The sequence below is a fragment of the Pseudorca crassidens genome, chromosome 6 (assembly GCF_039906515.1).
Source record: "Pseudorca crassidens isolate mPseCra1 chromosome 6, mPseCra1.hap1, whole genome shotgun sequence".
NCBI lineage: Eukaryota > Metazoa > Chordata > Mammalia > Artiodactyla > Delphinidae > Pseudorca > Pseudorca crassidens.
Genome location: NC_090301.1, coordinates 91,872,970 through 91,897,907, shown reverse-complemented (window position 1 = coordinate 91,897,907; position 24,938 = coordinate 91,872,970). Strand labels below are relative to the sequence as shown.

Below are 24,938 nucleotides of genomic sequence, written 5' to 3'. Positions count from 1 at the left end.
GAGGTCATTACGGAGCACCGAATAGGCCTTCCTGTGCTATACAGCAAGCTCTTGTCAGTTATCTTCTGTGTATCATAGTGTGTATGATAGTAAGTCTTACGTGTTCTTACCACCACCAAACAGAAAAAAATGGTGATTATATAAGCTGAAGGATGTGTTAACTAACCATATTGTGGTGATCGCTTTGTAGTATACATGTGTATCAAATCATCCCATTGTACACCTTAAACTAACACAATGTTTATCTCGATTATACCTCAGTAAAGGTGGGGGGAAAATAAATCAGTCTTTCCTGTTAGGCCTACATTCATTCGTTGAAGATGTATTTATTAAGTTCATATTCTGTGCTAGGTTCAATGGTGGGAATGAAGATACCATGCTGAGAAAAACAGGAATAGACTCACCTTGGAGCTTAATAAAGGAAAGGGGCATTCTAACATTAATCCAAGCATTTAAAAAAAATCACACAAATATAAAACCACAATAGTACTTGTAATGATGCTTTCTAATATGTGCTTGAAAAGTCAACAATTTTGTTAAATATTTCTTTCATTACATATCTTTAAAAGCTATATTTTGTATAAAACTACGTCACTTTTGGATTTTGGATTTACTACCCTTTGATTCTCGTCAGTTTTTACCTTTTGTTTGTTTTTGGCAGATACCATAGTTTTGTCGATGTCTTTTCCTGGATTCATTTGTCATGAATGAACTTTTGGTTTTATTTTCAAAGCCTGTGTCTCCACTAGCATTTGAGGGCCATTGAAATGGTACGGAAGCAGCTATTCATGTGAGAAGTATAAGAAACCTTCACAAGGAAACTCTTTACCCATATTTGGAAAGATTTGAGAATGCTTGAAAATTATTCAGAGCTGATTTGATTTGTCAAGAAATTTTGCCAAACTGGGTAATTGAAAATGTGCCCAAGAGAAATAGTATGTAGTATAATTTTAAGGCAAATTAAAACGTGATCTGAATTGAGGCCAGTGGCTTTGAAAGTGGACGGTACTGAGAGCTGATACGGTAATACCAAGTGCTTTAAGGCAGGCCCCATCGTTAAGTTGGCATTTTCTTTACTATACAGAGTGTCATTTTTGTCCTGTGACTTTTAGTTCAGAAACTATGTAGCTGAAGGCAGTCTCTAGTCAGTCATGAACATAAAGCATTTTTACGATGAGTTCTGAGTATGTTTAATATGTAAAATGATGCACTAAGTCTTGAGGACAGCTCCAGGGACAAAACTAAAATGCTAGGAAGAGAAGGCCTGGGAATGAAGAGCAAATTATATAAAATTATGGCTTAGGAATCAAAATAAGAACTAGACTACTTTTCTTGATAGTTGGTAACTGAATAAAGTTTCAAGGACAGGAATGTAGTTCAACTCAGGCCCCGATTTATGGAATCTGCCTAAACAGAAATTGTCCTAAATTCTATAAGCTAGTATCTGTATGCTAAAAAAATGTTACAGGGAACCCTTATCAGATATGTAGTATCTTTGAAAACTTGCATTTGAAGAAGGCTGTGAGTTATTTCAAAATACACTGAGAAATATTAGCATACTTGGGGCTGACAAAGATTCTCTCCTTGACCAAACTTTAGTCAAACTCCTCTGAACCCTCTCCTTAACTAGGCCACACCTTGGGCTTTCATCTCTGTCCTTGTAGTGTCCATTTTTAGAAGAATCCTGCTAAGTCAGGTTAGACAGAAGCCCCAATGATATCTGATCTGATCACCCTCAATACCTGACCAAATTCCTCATCCTTTATCACCCCCAGGTGATATCTGATCATCCTGGCCAGGCTTCAGCAAGAATCCTCTTAGGTCATTTTAGCAAGGATTACACCACCCTCTTAGTAATTTTCCATCCACCAACTCACTGCCGTGCTCATTGGCTATAAAGCCCCACTTTTCCTTATTGTGTTCAGAATTGAGCCCAGTTCTATACTGAGGTCTCTTTTCCCCAGTTGCAAGATTCCTGAATAGAATCTGTTTTTACCGCTTTGACTACTATCCATTTCTGGTTTTTCTTTGACAGAGCACATAATCTCTGTCAAAATTTTCTGTGACTACTTTTAAAATTTATATTCCAATGATATATATAGATGCAGATAAATAGATATCAGTTATCAGATACTGTATATATCTGACACATCTTCAGTATATCTGGTATTACATAACACCAACTCTCTCCACTCAAATTGTTTAACAAATTAGCAGATAATTATATATATATAATTATAATATAATATAGAGTATAATATATGGTACATATAATATATAATACCTTTGATCTTAGTTGATACTGTTTGTCTAATCTATATAATATAAAGGTAATATATGATACAATATTTTTAGGTTATAACATTAAGTTAATATTAGCTTATATATAGTATATAATATAATTATATTATACCATAATGCAATTAATAGTATGATATGGCATATATAATAGCAGATGATCACATATAATAGCATGGTATGGCATATATGGTAACAGTTGATCTATTGATTATCTATGTGATTATCTGCCATTATATATGCCATATCATACTATTAATTATTATACATAACATATATCATTATCTACTAATGCTGAAACAAAATTCAAGTGGACAAGCAGAGAGCTGCCCCCTTCATCCCCAGTATTCTCCTTAGACAAATTGAGCTGATAAAACCAATACTGACAAACTCAGTTCGGAATCTTGATCTTGATCCTGGAAATCTCAGCCAGTCTTAGGACCTGGAGTTGTTCCCGTTCTCATGTAAACCACCAGCCACCAGGTGATGACAAGTGGCAGGCGGGACTGGATCACAGTCAGATCCAGGAACACCCAGCTAACTACTCAGGCTCATCCCGGGCATTCCTTTAACCTCACAAAAATGCAATTCTATATTTTATGCAATTAAAATTTTTATTGCATTAGGGTGGAGTTTTAATATGCTGAAGTCATGAATTCAAGTTCTGTTTATGTTTTAATGTGTATAAAATTAAATTCTGCGCTGTTTAAAATTAAATAAGGTTGCCTTTTTCACCTCTAAAAGTATGGACAAAAGTCTCATCTTCTTTTCAAATAAAGAAGGAAAAGTTAATGACCAAAGTTAAACCAAAGACCTCAGCCAGTTTTATTTGCTCACACTTGCCATCAAAGTATAGTGTCTCAATTAAACAAATGATATACAAACATAGCTTTAAAAAAAAGTTATTCTTGTTGTGCGCAGTTATTACGATTGACGTAAATGTGGATATGTGAGATGTACACGTAAGGAAGCACCTGCATATTATATATTATAATACACATGCCCTTTAGATTATGACATAAACCTTTGTTTTTAATAGGATGACTATATTTTACTTCCTAGAATATATGGAGAATCAAGTTAACATAATAGAGAAAGAGGAAAGAATACTGCCAATAATCTAACAATGAAAACTAGAAGACTTTTAAAAATGTTTCCTTTGTAGTAAAATTCAGAGTCTCATGTAAGAATAAGAATAAAAATAATGGTAATAATGTTGAACTTTATTATGAGAATTTACATGCCAGTATGTTTCAAGTGGGAGAAAAAGAAATAAACTAGTAAGTTGAAAGCTCTGATTCTAGATGATAACCTATCCCATAGACTCTATGTAGTAATGGTAGTATGTGTGCTTTTCCCATATAAGCCATTTTTGGGAAATAAGCAACACTTAACATTGTTACTATGTCTATTTATACACTTTTTATCTGGATTTTCCTTCTGTTTACTGTCTTTCCTGTGTTTAGCATATAAGGTTGCTGACATTAAGGACTAGGGAACAAATGGAAATGGACCTATTAAAATAAGAACGTGAACTCTAATAAGAATCTCTAGCATGGTTTGTAATGAATATTCAAGTTTTAAAAGTCATGCCTTTGGTAGAAGGTAAAGAGAGATATAAGCATTTTAACAGAGACTGCTCTCAACTTCTACAGGCACCGCAGATTCCGAGGCAGGTTATACAAATTCTTAAAACCGATAGTCAAAGTCCTTACAGAGAGAGGAGTCGTTTGGAATAAAGCGTTTGTTTTCTGTAATGTACGGAGGAGAATGGTGGCCTGGAGAGCGCCATATGCCTTCAGCAGAAGGAGATATATAGATTAGGAAATCAGGACAGTACAGTACGTTTTAAAATGTTGACCTAATAAAGATGACCACCTAGAAGTAGTTTTAACTTTCTCGCAAGATTTTGATTCAGTTCTAGACCTTGCAAGAGGGTAGGAGACATACTTGCTTTGGAAGGATTGTGTCAAGACATTGGCCACATTTGTTGTCTTCTTTAATCTCTTGATCTTTGTGAATTAGCTCTTTGACTTCTTTTGAACAAGTGGAAATGTTATTTCTGAGTTTTGTCTGAAAATTTCTTCTCTGAGGTGCTGAAAGTAATTTATCAGGATGAGGGTCTAAGAAATCATGCCTTCCTTAACTAGGTTTTTAGATTAAGCTGTGAGATAGGACCAGGAGTACATAAAGATAGTGGAATTCTATTTGCAGTTTCAGTATTTTATGAAATTAGCAAAGCTTTATTGTATTTTTTGCCTGGGTACTCAGTTGAATAAAAGGCATAATAAATAAGAATTCAAAGGCAGAATTTTGTTGAGGGGGAAAATAAATTAGAAACAGTAATGCAATCATGCTCATATATATTTTATGGATTTCATGCATTCTGTATTTGAAAGTTTGTCAAGATATGCTTGGGTATTAAAATATAGATTAACATTGAAAGTTTTATATTTTTCTCCGTTTACATATTTCTTCCTTTGCACACATAACAACTTCTGCCAAAGTCAGTTGTCAGGATATCCTCTTCCATTGTAACTGAATAATGAAGAGAATTGAAGAGCATTTTCTAAGTTAGAGAAACAATATTTCTTTCTCTAACTTTGGAGGTTTTGTATTTTGAGGCACATTATCACACATATTCCTCTTCCATTTGCACATCTCAGTTTGGAAGAGTGGGTCCAATTTATTCCCTACCGACTTGAGATTTCAGGTAAAGCAATTAATGAGGGAAACAGAATAGACTTCCCTTTCTATGTTGCTGAAATTTCATCTGTATGACATTGCTGGAACCTCTGTCAAGCCTGATGGTAAACAATGTACAATTACTTCTGAGTTGAACACAAGTGCCCCGTGGTACCCAGATGTCCAGGGATGGGTTTGATAGGCCTAGTGCAGATCTCCTAAGTCAGCCAGGCTTTCGCTTCCTGTATGAAACAGACTGGTGATTAAGCTTTCACAGTTGGTGGAATTTCACCGGGAAAGAAAAAATGGGGTTTCCTGAGCTTTGGCTGATCTGCGCAAACTAGATTGGAAAATCACAGGACGCCAGGTCTGTAAGCAGAGGAACGCATCAGATGCTCAGGCTGCCAATGCCAGTGTTCCTATTTTAAGGCTGCTCAGTAGCACTGATTTACCTCCCCTGATTGCCTCGGAGCAAGTTTGCTCCTGTATCTTCTGAGAGGTAAATATAATGGGAATTTGACTCTTTTTTGAATATTCTGCTATCTTCCCCCTTGGCACTTTCAGTTATTTTTGATTCCCTAAAGGCAACCCCTGTTGCAAACGTTTCCTTTTGACACGTTCCTCTTGCCAGTCAGCATTGTTTCTCAGCATCTCCCCCTAAGGAAATGTATGCTAATGGAATATTACCCCAAGCAAAATAAAAGCCACGGATAGGTAAACCCACTGCCTAAGCAAGCAAACTGACAGATCAGGTGGTGCCTTGCATATCTTTGCATAAATGCCTTTTGGTGTATTCATTATTTTCTACATCCTTCCTGACTCCTCTCCTGTGCTAGAATAGTCTTTCACACATCCGCTTGTATCTACAGTGAATTTACGCAAAATCTAAAGGCATTAATAAAGGTTTGTAGACATATGTCATCAGCATTGTCATTGTCACGATCATCACCGTCACCACCAAGACATACTGAACACTTATTGTGCACCTGTTACTTTAATTGTAACTCATTTAATTATCACGTAACTCTGTGATGTATTGGTAGGAATCGTTATTCGTGTATTTAGATAAGGAAGCCAATATAGAGAATTGAAATAACTTACCCAGTGACGCCCAACTATTAAGGACAGGCTAGAATCCAAACCCAGGCCTTTCTGCTTCTAAATCAATGTTTTTACTCATAGCAGTAGGACCTTGATCAGATATATTTGTGTTGGTACATTCCTAGGCATTTAAAAATTTCCTCAATTTGTGCTACCCCTATGGGTGCCAGAAATGTCTCAGACTCTAATAAAACATCTGTTCAGCTCAATTACACTTCAGTTCAATTAGCATTTATTGAATATTTATTATGAACGATGTACTGTTCTAGGCACTGGGCATTCAGAAATACATAAGACACACCATTTTCTCTGGCCAAGCAATCAGTGTAATGGGCTAAAGACTTAAGACATTATGCAAACCTTAAATCTATTAAGCAGACATTTCTCTCCATTTATTACGTCTCAGGAAAAAGTGCCTGTTTACAAATAACCTAGTAAGTGCTATGTTAACTGCCTGGAAGGATTAGAAAATTATTCTTCTAACCAGTGGGCCAGTTAGAATAAGATAAATGATCGGAAATATCTAGTGTTCTTAAATTGCTTCCAAAGAAACCATGGCTTGCAGGCAGTAAATGTCTACATAATTATTAATGATGTAATTAAGGATTTGACCTCTTAAGGAAAGCAGACATCCAATAAAATAATATTTATTTCATGAAATAAGAACATATTTCTTCTCGGGCTCAGTGCAGGAGAAAAAGGAGTACACAGGTTTCAAGTGTCTGTATTTATCTTTTATTACTCTGAGCGTACAGCTTGAATCAAATGTTACAATTACTCTGATGAAGTATCGAGGCAAATTTGGCAACGGTATAAAGTGAGGTTTGAAATATTTGCTTGACTTTGAACCTTGTATTTTGAAGTCTCTCAGCATACATTTTATTTTAATCTTTTAAACTTTACTTAAGTTTATTTATTGATTTTTGGCGGCTACTTGAGATTGGCTGGAAAAACGGCAGTGCCAATTGAATTATCATTATAATTGTAGATCAGTTTGGGGAAGATAGACAAATAGAGATAGGGTTTATTCTACTTTAGAATTCATTCAATTGCTGGAAGATATCAATATCAGTCTTAAGAAATACTAGCGAGGTATAGTAGGTAAAAATTATTATAGTGGAAATCGTTATATTCTTGGACCTCCTACCAACCACATAATTAATCTAGGTGAAAACATTTTTACTTATTATACATACAGATTTCCACCTGACATCAGCTTGACTTGAATAAGAACTTTAATAAACCTTCAGTGTTCATTCTTTCACCATCCTGTTTTTCTAATTATTGCCTACCTAATTTTCATTTGGAGATTTTAGTTTTTTCATCTGTCTGGTTTATAAAAGACCAAACTGAGTTTTTAAAAGCTATTTGTTTTCTGTTTTGATCTCAAATTCTGCTGGATGATGAAACATATTCTGAGAATCAGTTTATGTGTTCTCTGGTCTGTGGCACTGTAATCCTGTATCTGAAATAAGTTCGTGAAACAAATTGTAAAAGTAGTATCCAATCATGATTTTAGAGTCTTAATTAGTTTGCAACAGTTCAATAAGAAAATGATATTCAAGCATGATTCTCCACTAGTTCAACACTGCAAACCTTCAATGTAGATTTGTGGTTTGGTGTTTTTATTATACTTCTTTAACGTGGTACAAAAAGTAATCATTAGACCCCTGCCATGTTCTGCAAAATCGCATAGGAACAGTTTAATAGCCAGGGGATCATTCATAGAAAAAAGGCATCAACAACACTTTTAAAAGGAAATAGTATGGTTTTCCCCTGAGAATTACACAATCCAGGTTATTTGACTGCTTTTTTTTTTTTTTTTTTGCGGTACGCGGGCCTCTCACTGTTGTGGCCTCTCCCGTTGCGAAGCACAGGCTCCAGACGCGCAGGCTCAGCGGCCATGGCTCACGGGCCCAGCCGCTCCGCGGCACGTGGGATCTTCCCGGACCGGGGCACGAACCTGTGTCCCCTGCATCGGCAGGCGGACTCTCAACCACTGCACCACCAGGGAAGCCCTGACTGCTTTAAAAAGTTCTGCTTTTGTAGAATTCTTCCCCAGTACAAAAATCCTTAGAAGATACTGGTGAACTCTACATATCCTTCTTGGATCTCAAATGGTGCAGAGTCTGAAGGGAAGAACTGGCAATATTATAGTTCCCACAGTTGCAGGCATGTGATTTAGACAGAAATGAAGAGGATGTACCAACTCAAGAAAAAAGCAAGCTTATTTTCTTGTGCTTTGTTCAAAGACAAGCTTCCCAGAGGCTTGAGCTTAAAAAATTGTTGGGATGAAAATAGTTTGCCATGGTCTGTAACTTTCAGTACCTTACTACCACAATTATATAACTATAATATTAACTACTAGGTTGCAGACTCCCATCTTAGGACTTTACATATATCAACTGGTTGTATCTTTACAATAACCTAGGAGAATAGGAGTGCTAGGGAAAAGGTACCCTTTTCAGCACGGTCCCCTATGAAATAGAACTCCCCATTGTACAGATGAGGACAGTGAGACACAGAGCAGTTAAGTATTAGGAAATAAGTGTCAGAGGTAGGATTGGAACCCAGGCCGTCTGACTCCAGAATCCATTACGCTGTACTATCTCTCAGTTAATGTTGGGGTTAGAAATCTGACCTATTTCCCAGTTAGTGCCTGACATCCCCATATGAATTCATCACAGGTATCTCAGTGCATACTCCACTGGGGTTGGGATGCATACTACAAAAGCATAAGCTACAGCTCATATCTTAAATAGACTAAATATCTTTCCCTTCTCATTCATTCCTTCAGCCCAAATTTGTTGAGATCTACTATGTACCAGACATTGTGCCATATGTTTGATGCAGTTTTATAAAAGACAAAGTCCCATCTTCATAGATTGTGCATTATACTGCTTGGATACTACATAAGGGTTTTACCCAGAAGCTAATTATCATTGCATCACACATATTGTCAGTATGTTATAATGCTGGACTCTCAGCTGTTACATCAGTAAATAATTTCCATGGAAAAACTAGGCTTTCACACCATATTTGAAAAACTTACGTTAGCATTAGATACTAGGATACACTATTTAGAGAGGTCACTATATCCAAAATTATGAAATTTTAGGTCCTAATATGTAAGTTTCAACTCATTGTTTGCAGCAGACAATCCACTCTCCGTTCCTTCCTGAAAATTTGTCTTTTTAAAAGCAAACTGGATATGGCATCAAAGCACAGCCCATAAAGAAAAAGTTGACAAATGGGACTTAAGTTAAAAGTTTAGCTAAAAATGAAAACCTTTGCTTTGCAAGAGATACTCCTAAGAAAATGAAAAGAAGAACCACAGACAGTGAGCATATAATTGCATATCGCGAGTCCGATGAAGAACTTGTATCCAGAATATATACAGAACTCTCAAAACAATAATATGAGAACCAACAACCCGTCTTAGCTCCGGCTTCTGTAACAAAATACCATAGACTGGGTGACTTAAAAACTGACATTTATTTCCAACGGTCCTTGAAGTCCAAAATCAAGGTTGATGTCAGACAGATTGATGTCTGGTGAGGGCCTGCTTCTTGGCTTGTAGACAGCCACTTTCTCGCTGTGTGCCCTTTCTTCATTTTCTTATAAGGACACTAATCTCATAATGAGAGTCCCACTCTCATGACCTCATCGAAAACGAATCACCTCCCAAAGGCCCCACCTCCAAATACCATCATTTGGGGGTTGGAGCTTCAATATATGAATTTTGGAGTGATACAAACATTCAATCCGTAACCCAATCTAATTTAAAAAATGAGTCAAAGATTTGAATAGACACTTCACCAGTGAAGATGTAGAAATGGCATATTAGGACATAAAAGGATGTTCAACGTCATTAGTGATGAGGAAAATGCAAACCAAATTTACAGCGCATTACCACTATACTGCTGTAAGAATGATGAAAATTAAACAAGCAACAAAGAAGTCATGTCAAGTGCTGATAAGAAGACAGAGCAACCAGAAAGTCCATACATTGTTGATCAAATGAAAAATGGTATGGCCACTTTGAAAAACAGTTTGACAGTGTCTTATAAAATCTACACTTTGGGCTTCCCTGGTGGCGCAGTGGTTGAGAGTCCGCCTGCCGATGCAGGGGACACGGGTTCGTGCCCTGGTCCGGGAAGATCTCACATGCCGCGGAGCGGCTGGGCCCGTGAGCCATGGCCGCTGAGCCTGCGCGTCTGGAGCCTGTGCTCTGCAACGGGAGAGACCACAGCAGTGAGGGGCCCGCGTACCGGGAAAAAAAAAAAAAAATCTACACTTACATATGACCCTACAATTATCCTCCTAACCATTTACCCCAAAGAAATGGAAATTTGTATTTACACAAGACCCTGTATATCAGCTTTATTCATAATCACCAAACTGTGGAAACAACCCAGATGTCCTTCAGCAGAATAGATAAACAAAACATGCTATCTCCATGCAATGGAATACTACTTAGCAACAAAAAAGAGTGAATTATTCTTCATACATGCAGCAACGTGGATGCATCCATCTCAAATGTACTTTGCTACAAAAGCTACATGCGGTGTAATTCCATTTTTATGACATTCTGGGGGACAAAAGCAAAACTATAGGGACAGAGAACAGATCGGCATTTCCTGGGCATTAAGATCAGGGGCAGGGGTTGACACCAAAGGGGCATCACAAGGAAATTTTTGTGGTCATAGAGTTGTTTTGTCTCTTGGTTTTGGTAGTGGATAGAAGGTTCTATGCATTTTGTCAAAACCCATAGCACTGTATAGCACAAAGAGTGAATTTTATTGTATATAAATTTAAAAATGAAGGGTGATGATAAATAATGGAAAGAAAGCAAACTGGCAGTATTTTTCATGCATGGACATTAATGAAGTTCACATTCCTGGACTTTGTTTTTCCATTTCTAGAAATGTATTCTTAGGAAAGCAGTCAGTGATACAGTGAAGAATGTTCTTTGCAGTATTACTTATCACAGAGAAATTGAAAACATCTTAATTGTGCAATTAAAGTGAGGTAGTTAAATAAATCATAATATATTTCCCACTTATAGGCATTAAACTTATGTTCCTGTAGGTTAATTACAGAGAGATCATGCTTTACTGATATGTCAGTTTACTCTGTTGACTTCCCCAGTTTAACTTAAAAATATTGATTTTCAAACATTTGAAAACTTTTAGACAACTTGCAGTGCTTTCTAAAGGTATACCACATATTCAAGCTGGTCCAAATCCTTTTTCTTAATAGCTATATATATAGCTAGACAAGTAGGTAGATGACATGAGTCATATTATTTCTGCCTTTATAATCATTTCAGGTCCTCTTATTTCTTTAGCTAAGACAAAATTGGGATGGAGAAGGATAGTATCTTTGACTCCAATCATTTTCCTACTTGGACTGTCCTTTAGCCCCATTTTCACCAGTAATTAAAAGCTACATTATATATCCATGGTGCTTTGCAATTTCCAAAGTATTATTTTACATTAGCCTCTCTGATCTATCATCAGACCTGATAATACAATCAAGGATGATAGCAGTCCCCCACCTCCTACTTACACAAGGCATCTGAAGGCTAAAAATGCTTAACCGTTTTCTAGGGTCACATTTTGGTAAGTATTCAAGGCAGAACTGAAATCCAGATGTCACAACTCCTCATCAAATATTCTGCCCTTTATAATGCGCTGTTTATTTACTCCAAGATTTTCCCTTTTGAAGAAACATGTCTTGCATTACTAAGGGCACTTATTCCATTATTGTCATTCTGCATTCATCTTTTAAAAAATTATACAGAGTCTCTCTATAAAATTCTCATGAGAAGCAGGGTTTCCACACTAAGCAGGTGTCCTCAAATTTTGTTCTGAGATACATCAGCGTGCTTTTCTTTTGGTGTCTGCTTCTGTGCCTTCTCGGACAGGACCTCCCCACCCTATCACCACCTCACCAAATTTCTGAGCTACCTACTGTGTCCAAAAAAGTTAGGATTATTATATCTCAAATGCAAACAGAACAAGTTAGTGCCCAAAAATGAAATCTTGAAGCTCTTTTCAGACAATAATCCTGAAAAACAGGCTTTTGCGTGCAAGAGCCAGACATATGAAAGACAAGTGTTTTGTAAATTCCAAAGAGCTCCCTCCAGATATCAAGATGAGAGGCCAGAAGACTCAGAATACAGATTTAGCATAAGCCAGAATCCTGCATTGGCCAGTTTTCTGGATCAGAAAGGAGGAATCTAGGGAGGATGTTGAGAAGAGGTACATGGACATGAGGGTCCTTGCCCCCATCTCATTCTGCACATGAAATGTTGGGCTGAGGAAATGAAAACTATGGACATTTCAGATAGGTTAAAGGGAAAGCAAAAGCAGAGGGGACGGTGCCTCATCCCCAGGTTTGAGACTGTAGGAAGAGCCTCTGCGCACAGGGTTCCTTGCATCCCAACGTAAAGTGATGGTATTGCTGTAGTGAAACAGTGATGTGGTGTGTGGAGTCACAGAGTGGATGTAAGCCAGCTGCTTATCACCCTCCCAACCTGGTCTCCCCAGTTTATTTATAACATGGGGGTGATCCTGAAATCATGCCCCACTGTGGGAAGTGGAGGTGTTGACTGCCCCAGGAAACTGGGACTAGCTTGGAGTCAGGTCTAGGTGAGTATAAAGTGTGTGGATTAGAAAATCAGAAGCTGCGACAGGGACCCTAGAAATTAGCAGAGGATGCAGATTCACCTTCAAAGACTAGGTAATGATACGCAAAGACCAAGTCGATGGAAATAGCTCAGTAGGGAACCAGCTGAATTCAAAGGAGAACGTGCAACTTTGAAACAGACATTCCTCTTACACTCAGCTGCTACCCAAAGAGAAGGGAGGAAAGGAGAGGAAGAAACCTTAAGAAACTGAGGCTGAGTTAACTTTGAAAAGATTTAGTTTGATCATGAGGTGTTAAGTTACTTTAAATGGATATATTTCTGTTCCCCACCTCCTTCCCCAACTCCCATCTGGCCCTGGCTACCAACCAGAAATTAGGGCTTGTGAGCAAATTGATGTCATTGTTAGAAAAAAAGAATTTTTTTTTCAAGGTCCCATTTTGTTAGGTGTCAAAAACAGAACTACATAGTTATTTTTTCGTAAACCTAAGTGCGTAATTTTCAGACCTTTCCCACACACATAAAATAGTGGTTACTTCCCCCTGGAATGTGTGACTGAGACCAAGAAAATGTGACATTTCCCCACTGAGACATTTTATTAGATTTTACCTGGATTTTTTTTTTTTTTTTTGAGCAATTGTAGTTTGCTCCTAAATCATATACTGTTTCTGCTGTTTTGCATCTTCTCTCACCCTGAGTAACACACAGGATTCATGAGCCAAAGGTATTGGGATGCTTTACACTTGACGGATTCTCCGCTAGATCGGGTTTTGTGTAGCCGGGTACATATATCGTCCTGACGGTGAGTAGAAGCAGTGCATGTCAATAAAGCATTGTATTTAAGAAATGGACTCTAGAGCCACGTTGCCCAGGTCCAAATTCAAGCTCCAGCATTTTACTTGTGTTTGGCTTTGGGCAGGTAATTTTAATTTATCTAAGACTCAATATTCTCATCTAGATAATGATCATAATGGTAATTCTTACCTCATAGTTTTGTTGTGACGTCTAAATGAGTCGATACATGTAGTTCACTTAATCACTAACATCTATTATGTACAATATACATGTTTACTATTATTGATGCTTTTTTGTTTACTACTGTCGATGTTTAAATGAGTCAATAAATAGGTGTAAAATGTAACATTATGCTGGGTACATTCTAAGTGATCAAAGTGTGAGCTGCTATTATATTCTTGTATGCTGAGGAACTTCATATAGCTGGTCAGTTAGGCTTCTGAACAAACAACTCATCTGCCATTAGGTGCAATTTCAGCTAACTTCTGGCTTTTGTAAACATCTTAACCTTGGAAATATTGTTTTCTTATTTTTAGCTGTTATTATTGCTTTCCTAAAGTCTTTTTCCTTTTAACATTTGAATTTTCCACTATGTTTATTTTAGCCTTTGCACTTACGTTCTCTCTTTTTTTTCACTTTGTGAGCATCCTTACATCATTATTATAGTGTTTGCTTGTGTTTGTGTCATTTATCTACTCATACATTGTACTGTTTTTGCTGAATGTCCATACCTGTTCCTATTTGGTCTTGCATTCTATCTTAATCTTCCATCTCTCCATTCTGAACTCTCTTCATCTGCTTATCTTTTCTATTTTTGAAAAGTATTGCCCTATTCCGCCTCATCTTATGATGCAGTTCCTAAATAATCAAGGAACTGCTCACTCCTTTCGGCTTATTTTTTCCAATACTAAATTTACTGGCTAGCTGCCAGTGAATTGTATAGAATCCCTTCTTTGTGGTTCGGCATCAGCTAAAAGTAGTGTAATGAGAAAGACATATGTGAGATATGAACCAGGATGCAATACAGCAAAACAGTTAAGAATATAGCTTGTAATGTCTAACAGGTATGTTTTCTAGTTCTAGCTCAGACACGTACAAGCCATGTGACTCTTTTTTTTTTTTAGAATAAAACTAAAGCAGGTAGATTTCTATAAAGGAATAGTTGAGACATCAAGTGTGATCGGGCTTTTTTTTTTTTTTAAAGAAGATGTTGGGGGTAGGAGTTTATTTACTTATTTATTTTTGCTGTGTTGGGTCTTCGTTTCTGTGCGAGGGCTTTCTCTAGTTGTGGCAAGCGGGGGCCACTCTTCATCGCGGTGCGCGGGCCTCTCACTGTCGCGGCCTCTCTTTTTGTGGAGCACAGGCTCCAGACGCGCAGGCTCAGTAATTGTGGCTCACGGGCCCAGTTGCTCCGCGGCATGTGGGGTCTTCCCGGACCAGGGCTCGAACCTGTGTCCCCTGCATTAGCAGGCAGATTCTCAACCACTGCGCCACCAGGGAAGCCCCCATGTGACTCTTGAGCAAGTATTTTTAACCTCTCTGTACCTTAGGTGTGACCATAGTACCTAACTAATGATGTCAGTATGGATATTCAGTAGACTATATGGTTTGCTCAGAGTACAGCCCACTCTGTGCTTTCCCAAACATCACATGCTGATGCCATTTTGTTACTGCAGTTGTTGTTTCTGTTATTATAAATATGATAATACTTAACGTCAGAGTTTTAAAATTTGCCTTCCTATATGTGCAAACTAGATAGACAAATACACTTCAAATGGTAAAATCAGCAAGCAGAAACATTAATTGAATTGCTGGCATTGCATAGTTGCACATGGCTTCTGTTTAGCCCTTAGCTTTCTTTCATATTTTATTGGTTTGAAATATAAACATGTCCTTAGCTGATTAGGGTCCCAGTCCAGAAGTGGCCAGAAGCTCCTTGCATTTAGGGAGATATTTAAATATAAAAAACGGAATTAAGTGCATATGAATTCCAGTAAATTTGCTATGTGCCATCCGTTGACATCTTACTCAGCTGTCGGCAGGTGTTTAATCAACGTTTATTGGCATTCTTTTCTGAGATTGAAATAGGACATAAAATTTTATGACATGTATTTCTGATAACTGCTTCATTATTTTCCATAGAGAGTGTAATAACACACAAGAGAAATATCGACAAAGTACCCAAATTGCATTATTTTTGAAAGATAAGGTAGTTTGAAGTGTGTATAATGATAAAATGCTGGTCTACTTTAAAAATATGACTGTAGATTTGTGGATATCTGGGTTTCTCTTTCTATTTTGTCTATAACTTTTCTAATTTTGGACACTTACAGTATAGGTTAGAAAACTAAGAATTATAGCTGTTTGTTCTATCATTACAAAAGAGAGATGGTAGCTCATAATACTAAATTCTAGTTCCTTAGGATTATAAAACAAAGAAAGCCACAGGATATAGTATATGGCATAGGTATGGTTTAAACATTAGTTGATGTGGAAAGCCCAGAATCTGAAAGCTACATTAGTGTTAAATTTACATGGTTGCTTGACCAGTAGCCAAAGAGAGTCTGTCATGAGCTATTTATACTTTAAGTACCGTATACAGTTGAACCAGAAAAAGAAGCATTTTTTAGGGAATCCTGAGTTTATTCATATGTTCAAGAAGGTTTCTCTCAGGTGGACCTAGAGATTATCATACTAAGTGAAGTAAGTCAGACAGAGAAAGAGAGACGTCATATGATATCAGTTATATTTGGAATCTAAAAAAAAATGATATGAATGAACTTATTTACAAAACAGAAATAGGCTCACAGACATAGAAAACACACTTATGGTTACCAAAAGGGAAAAGGCAGGGGGAGGGATAAATTAGGAGTTTGGTATTAACAGATACGCACTACTATATATAAAATAGATAACAAGGACCTACTGTATAGCACAGGGAGCTATATTCAATATCTTGTAATAACCTATAATGGAAAAGAATCTGGAAAAGAATATATATATATATATATATATATATATATATATATATATATATATATATATATATATATATATATATATATATATATATAATTGAATCACTTTGCTGTACCTGGAACTTCCACAACATTGTAAATAAATTGTACTTTAAAAAAAAAGAAAAGAATCTTTCTTTCTCTCATCTAAGAACTGTTGTCTTTAGCCAGGAATTGCCAAGCATGAGAACAGTAGTATGAACTAGGGCCAGGCCCCAGTCTGGTCATGTATGCCAAGGTCTCCAGAATCACAGACAAACAAAACTGAGTGATGAATGTGACCCTGGAATTCCATCCCTAGGTACATACTGAAAATAATTGAACTCAGAGACTCAAACAAGTATGAGCTTGGATGAATGGATAAACAAATCTTGGTATATATATACAACGGAACATTATTCCATCATATAGCGAAGTGAAAGAACCCAGATGCAAAAAATCACAACTTATATGATTCCACTGACATAAACTATTCAGAATAGATAAATCTGTAGAGATAGAACAGTAATTGGTGGCTGCCAGGGTCTGAGGGAGGAAGTAATGGGGAGAAACTGCTTAATGGGTAAAGGGTTTTACTTTGGAGTAATGAAACGTTTTGAAACTAGTTAGAGGTGGTAGTTGCCAAAACATCGTGATTTACTAAATGTCGCTAAAGTGTTTACTCTAAAATGGTTAACTTTGGACTTCCCTGACGGTCCAGTGGTTAGGACTCCGCACTTCCACTGCAGGGGGCACGGGTTCGATATCTGGTCGGGGAACTAAGATCCCGTATGCCTCGCGGCCAAAAAAAAATAATAATAATAAATAAAATGTTTAATTTTATGTAATGTGGATTTCACCATATTAAATTATTAAAAAATCGTGAGTGACAAGGTTGGAGCAGCACCATATCCCATATTTTCAGAATCACAACTGGTTTAAATAAGTCTACTCTATGAGGAGAGAATGTGGAGTTTGTCATTATTGGTCCCAGGGAGTGTGATGAGAACTGGAGTAATTTTAGAGTCTTCTTGAAAAATGAATTCAATTTCCCTCTTAAATATACTCAATTTTTTGTAATATTAGATTTTAAGAGCTTGTGAAAATCACTTTTAATGACTAAGTTTCTGTCCCACATGCTGCTTTATTTTCCGTACTTGCCTGAGATTTCAGTTGGTCTCATTGATCCATCCATGAAAATGAAAACAAGAAAGTATAAATGCTCTTCTTTTGAAATGAGTTCTCTCTGTGCAATAGGAAGATCATTATTACCAGCGTAGATGGGCAGATGAGGTTATTCAGGCTCAAGTGCTTTATTTTTGGCTCTTAAATGGTTTAGATGAGCCACAGATAAATAAAGTGATCTGAATAATTATAAGCAGTCTTTATATATCATATGAACTCGTCTGTGAAGTTGTTGGTGGTTATTTGTACCCATATATGCACAGTAAAGCAAGTGCTTTCCATGGTTATGGCATAAGTATCTAGATTTTTTAGATCAAGAATGCCATTGGGTTTTGGCGGTGTACATCTTTGCAAACAACATTTTTTTTTCTTTCTTTCTTTCCTTCCTTCCTTCCTTCCTTTCTTTCTCTGTGTTGGGCCTTCATTGCTGCACGTGGGCTTTCTCTAGTTGCAGTGAGTGGGGCTGCTCTTCGTTGTGGTGCACAGGCTTCTCATTGCAGTGGCTTCTCTTGTTGTGGAGCATGGGCTCTAGGCACGCAGCCTTCAGTAGTTGCAGCACGCAGGCTCAGTAGTTGTGGCTTGCAGACTCTAGAGCGCAGGCTCAGTAGTTGTGGCTCACGGGCTTAGTTGCTCCGTGGCATGTGGCATCTTCCCGGACCAGGGCCTGAACCCGTGTCCCCTGCATTGGCAGGTGGATTCTTAACCACTGCGCCACCAGGAAAGCCCCAAACAACATTTTTTAAAAGGTTTTAAAGGTTCCTCTATATTGAGTCCTCCCTCTGTTGTTGGACACCCTGCTGTGTTTGCTGTATAAGTGATTTCTAATCCTCACACTGTCTTTGAAAAGTAAGTGTTATTATTTCATTATTGCAGATGAGATAACTGAGATTCAAAGAAGCTAAGTGATATGCTCCAGAGGATAAGTGGTGCTGGGCTTCACCTTCAGATACTTAACTGTGTCTGGCTAGGCCACCTGTGACTAGGATCCCATCGTGCAGCTTTTCTTTGGCAAGATTTCTTATAAAATAGCTCACACAAGAATTGAAGAGCCTGCCCATGACTATTAGCTTGGCTTCGCTAAAGAATGACTTACCTGATTGCTCACATTTCCAAATTAGTCCATATCGACAAGCTATCAAAGTGTTGGTGGGAGTATTGACATTTCACTGCACTGTGGAAATGGATATATCAGTTTATGGGAAAGCTTAGGTCTTAAAAAGCATCCCAGCACCAGAAGTGAATACTAAGGGTGCTGAATGATGGATGACTGGGGAGGAAGTTAAATTTAGGTCACGGGAAACCTGAGCATTTGGGAATTGCAGGAAGGTGGAAATAGAACAAAATTGGTGTGTCAGTCTAAGTTATTCAGAATTTGATGTCAAACAACTCTTCCAACACGGGCTTCCTCTTCTCCTCAGGCAGCTTCAGGATTAACTGTCTTCCACATACCTTGTATTTTCCCATCATTATACCTTTGTTGACAGTTGCATTGACTGACATACCCTCCCTGATTGCCACCAATTCTCACCCTGTCTCTTTCTCCTTGTTGAAAGCCTTCTGTTCTCAGACTAGTTCCCCAGAGGTCCTTCTCTTCCCTAAATCACTACAGCACTTCTTTATTTAAAACACACATTTGCAACTTGACATTTACTTTTGGACTAGGTTTTATCTTTATGTATTTATAGCTCATCTCCGTTATTAATCATGAGTTCTAGGGGGATAAATTGTAGTATCTTCACTTACATATTTATCCCATTATATGCCTTGGACATGGTGTATGCTCATCAAATAGTAGTTGATAATTTTGTAACTCTTGAAGGCAGGGTTTTCTCAAAACATGTTAGTAAAAATACCATTCCTGGGAGAGGTGCTCCCTAAAAAAGGATGGCCTTTAGTCAAATAAGACTGAAAAATACTCCATACCATTTCCATCGAAGGAAGTTTACATGGCAGTTGGCATTTTCAACACACACTACTCTCCAGCGGTGAGACCAATTGTACTATTTTAATCTAGGACGTCTCAGCTTTCCCCCTCAGTGTTTAAAATAAGAGCTCTTCAAATATCTCTTATTCATCAAAATGTTCTTTGTAAGACACTGCTTTAAAGTGTTTTTCTATAAAAAATTATCCTCATAATATTCACAGATGTGGAAATTGAATTTTGATTAGATGTAGTTTGTATGTTTAGTTTGACCTGCCTACTTCTGTACTTGGGAAGGCACTCCCCCTAAGCTGCTGTATTGTGTGTGTGTGTGTGTGTGTGTGTGTGTGTGTGTGCGTGCGTGTGTGCGCACGCACGCGCGCGTCCATGCACGTCCGTGTGCATGTTTGCATGTACTATACAGTGTGGACTCAACCTGAAAATAGATTGAGACTGAAAAGAGAGTGATTGGAACTGGTCTTTCAGCTCGATTTTCTACTAGAATCTCCATTACTTCTCGTAATAGCTTGAAAAATTTTATTTGTACCTCAAGGGCAATGAGCCTGGCCTCATTTACAAATATGAATGCAGATCTTAGGAGGGCACTAGCTTCTCCTCCAGGCAGTCTTGCTTACTGTCAGCTTGTTTTATTTACTTCCTCTGAAAAGGAATATCCATCTCGGAATTAGATACAATATGTCTAATGGGGAAACCAGAATTTTTGGAGTCAGAAAGTTTTCATTTGCTTCCCAACTCAGGCCTGCGTGACCCTGAGCAAGTTTTCCTTCCAGAGCCACTGACTTCTCATCTATAAAAGAAGATGGGTCAACCCTGTCTGTAAGAGCATCTTATAAGGACAGTGCCTGGCACAAGGGAGATACTGCATAAATATTAGTTATTTTTTGTGTCAGACAGATTGACAGGAGAATTCCATGGGCATAAGTCACAAAGACAAAACTACCTGTCTCCTAGAGTTGCCATTCCACATTCCATGTGTTGCTTCAAACCATAAATGGTTTTACTATTCTTCATGTCTTCTGTATTTATGAGGTGACTGTGAATGGTGGGGGGGGGCATAGTAAGAGTTGAATTGTTATCTATAAAGAAAAATATTTGAATTCTAAAAATGGTGAATAAGTAACCTAAAAGAGAGCTTAGAAAAAATTCATTGTAATCATTTGAGATATGGAAAAGCAACTTAGAAATGATCCCCTTAGTCTTGTCTGTTATTGATAATTGTAAAACTCCATCCCCCTTTATCATATATACGTGTGTGTGTGTGTGTGTGTGTGTGTGTGTGTGTGTGTGTGTGTGTATGTATTTTGGTTGGACTAAATCATCACATCATTCAAAGAGGGAATAGATTAGGGAAAATTTTGGACTTGCTTTCAACTTTTATCTCAACACATTAGATAATTTTAGCCACAGATTCATTTCTATTGTGCACATTTACCACTGTGCACAAACAGAATAAAAGTATCACTGTGTGATAATCTCGCTTAAGGTTACATATTTGGAGGTGAAAACACCCAATAACAAATTAGGCTGATAATTTGAGGGGGGCTGCTGAATAGATTGCTCAACATAAATTGTGGTTTTCAGGCCAAAAGACTCCTCTGACTCCCATTTTGCAGAAATACATGCACCTGTTACACATGGTGTCCATAGCATGTCAATCCTGTCTGTCTCCAGCCATCCATGGCTAAATTGTTCCTGAAGGAAGCCCACTCATCCCTGGGAAGGATGACAAATGGCAGTTTTGATGCTGTATCTACCTTTCTAAATGCCAAATGACCTCCTGACAGTTTTTCTTGAAACAAATATTATGAACAGCTGAAAAAAAAATCAGTTTTTTGCACGTTATTGGTTTAGAGACACCAGGTGAAGTCTTCTAAGCTAAACTGAAGTAATAGAGGAACCTAAATGTTCCTGGGATTTGCCTCGATCTTGCATTAATCGACATCTGTCTTGCTCTGGTTGACTACAGGAGAAGATGTATCAGGGGCTCTCTGCCCAGCATCTCCTCCTCCTGAAGAGATGGTGTGTGAAATTCCCTGCCGGATGGATTGTGTGGTAAGCGAGTGGACAGAGTGGTCATCTTGCTCCCAGTCTTGTTCAAATAAAAACTCCAATGGGAAACAGACCAGGTCAAGGACTATCCTGGCGTTGGCTGGAGAAGGTGAGTAATAGGAAAGGTTTCTGTTCCCTAAATCCAAATGAACAGTTTGCTTTCCATGCATGCCTTTCCTCTCTAATCCTCTAGTTTATCTATGCTGGCTTCCCATATGTATATGACTTGTTTTAGCCCATACTATGTACAGGCCATGGCAATCAGGTGGATGTCAGTTTTCATTATACCTTTTTAGAGAAGGAAACAAGGCTTGGTTGATACGCATCCAGCTTCAGATTGCTCATGCAGTTGGGAACATAATTGGAATATGTCTGGTAAAACGAGTTCTAAATTAGGAATCAAGAGACATGGCTTCTTGACTGGGAGCTGCCACTAACATTGGCAGACTACCTGATCTGTATGTCCTCATTTCCTGCTCTGTCAGGCTGGCATGTGGTGAGAGGGAAAAAGATGAAGGCTGTGAAAACGGCTTTCAAGAAGCTAAAATGTGCTATGGGGATATAAACGGGTGACTTCAGAACAAATTAGAGGAGCAGCTGTTCCTGTCATGTAAAGCAATGGTCTCTGTCCCCAGACACATACGTCATTTCATTTCTTTCAGGCCCTCTCTTGGCTTCATCTGCCGACAGCTCAGCTGGGACAGCAGAGCAATATGGCCACTGGCTTTGAGGGACTCCTTTTTAGACAAGATTCTGTCTGTGGTCCTAAGAAATGGGGCCAGGGTCAAGAGGAATGAACATTTTCATATTCTTAAAGTGCGGTGGCCTCCCGCTCTTGTCTGTTATATTTCTGGAAGGAGAAAAAAGTCAATATAATGGGGAAAAAAATAACAAGAATAACAAAACTAAGGTCACAAGTCTTCCTGAGCATTTGGCCCACTGAATAAAACATTGTAGTGTGGGAGAGTAGGGAAAAAATCAATACTTTAGATAAATACCAGTTTTGACATGGATGTAAAATTGTGAAAGAAAAGATAGTGATGAAATCTGATTGTCTGACTCACCCAAGAGTATAAGGCTGCACATTTGTCTGGTCTCCCTGCCAGTGTATAACACATTGTCAGATATTATTTCAGAGTTTAAGGATGGGCTCTCTCCTGCCAAACTTTAAGAGAGATTTCTGGATTTCTCAAACTGCAGTAAAATGCACTGCTTGAGGGAGGATGGATGTCTTAAAGTGGTTCTCTGAGAAACATAATACTGTCTTAGGAAAGAGAGACCATATGTAGGTAATGTGTGTGTGTGAGTATTTGTGTTTGATCTTATATCACTTCAAGGTCATGGGCTATTATATCTAACTGACTAATTTATGTAGGCATAATCATATTAAAATAAAAGCAGATTTCTTTGGAGTTTATCTCAGAGATACATGACGCGGAGGTGAGCAGTAGAATCAATTGATTTTTAAAATCTAACTGGCATACCGTTGCCTGTTATTGAGGAGAGAAGGGTGCAATGTATTGTCCTCAGAATAAAAGAACCATGACCATAGCGTCAGAAATGGGGTGCGGTGGCCCAGTCCTTTGGAAGATTGTATCAAAATGCTGTCTTTCTAGACCATTAAAACAGTAAAAACAACAAAAAATAAGAATGGCAGTAACAACAGCAACAGCAACATGGTGATAACAGCAACAACTCTGTATTATTTTTTATTTTGATTTTTGCAGGTGGAAAACCATGCCCCCCTAGTCAGGCCCTCCAAGAATATCGTTCGTGCAATGACCATTCCTGTATGCAACTCTACTGGGAGACATCAGCTTGGGGCCCCTGTTCTGAAGACACATTGGTAACTGCCCTTAATGCAACCATTGGCTGGAATGGAGAAGCTACATGTGGTGTGGGCATTCAGATGCGGAGGGTCTTCTGTGTCAAGAGTCACGTGGGACAAGTGATGACAAAAAGGTATTATCAATAATTAATTGAAAGTGCATAGGACTATTGCATAGTTGAGTATTTTTAGTCAGAAACATTTTTCATGCACTGAATATGTCTCAGTCTGTGCTAGAGTAAGAGATTTTTGTTTTGTTTTTTTGACTCTTAAAGACTAAAAAATGTGCCTCAACCAAAGGTAGACACTTTTTTGTTATGTATGCATTAATTAATGGAGAACAGTAAATATAATGCCCACAAATATTGAATCTGCTTGAGTCATCAAACTTTCTAGAGCTGATATCAATATTTTGGGCTCTTTTTCAATTACATAAGACTAGTTCCACAAGAAGGTAGGTCATGCACTTTGAAACTATGGGGCCGTGTTATACTGTTCTTTAGATCTCATGGACCTTGTCTGCAGTGAGCGATGAATCCATATAGATATTTTGAATAGACTAAATCCATGCCCTCAAGTAGGTTTACAATCTCATACCTGCTATACTCTGCACATGGAGATGTAAATTTTTGAAAAACTGTAGGAGAATTTGGACATGAGGACTAGGATATAGATATCAAAAGGGGTCAGGAACAATTGCAAGAGAGAGAGGAAGAAGAGTAATTGACTGGAGAACTCAGCTGTGGGAGTTTCTTCTCCCACATAGACTAAATGAGAAGACATAACTCTTCCTCAAGTCCCTGCAGGAAGGCTCATGGAAGAGAAAATGTAAGGCACCTAAGTCATATACAGAGACTGGGTAACTGGCCTGTCCATAGAGATTTCCAAGTGGCCATGTTTGAACTAGTTCCCTTCAAGTGATGAAAGACCCCTACTCCAGCCACAGTAGTGGTGGGTCAACAGGATGGGCTGGTGCGAGCTTTGGTCTAGTGTCACAAGCTAGGCAACTTAGAGCTGTTTCCCAGGAATCTTTAAGTTGGGAAAATGAAACCCTCTCTTCTTTCTATTCATGATGTTCTAAGTATATGGATGGAGGGTTGCCATAGCCATGGTCATGCCTGGTGGAAAAAGCAGGAGGAGAGAGTAAAGCTGATGCTCAGAAAGAGGCAGAAACTGAAGCAGAACAAATGCTGGCAGCATCAAGCCCTGGTCCCAGCCCCACTAAGTACACTCCTGCCTTTCCTGGCAACATAGGCAACTACATTTGCTCTTCTGCCTAATTCAGTCCAATTTGTGTTGCTGTCATGGGCAACTCAGACACCTGATTAATTTCATCTTGGGGTCCCCATGATGACGGGCTCTGGGCCTTATCCACACTGCTATGGAAGCCGCTTCAGCTGTGTGTAA

The 24,938-nt window shown here is 38.2% G+C and overlaps 1 protein-coding gene across 1 annotated transcript in view; it reads left to right on the top strand.

The window, feature by feature from the left end:
* THSD7B (thrombospondin type 1 domain containing 7B) overlaps positions 1-24,938 on the top strand; it is a 1,126,819-nt gene that overhangs the window by 694,403 nt on the left and 407,478 nt on the right. The window contains exons 9-10 of the mRNA XM_067742059.1: positions 21,621-21,812; positions 23,431-23,665. Coding sequence (XP_067598160.1) covers positions 21,621-21,812; positions 23,431-23,665 — 427 coding nt within the window. The remainder of the gene's footprint in view (positions 1-21,620; positions 21,813-23,430; positions 23,666-24,938) is intronic.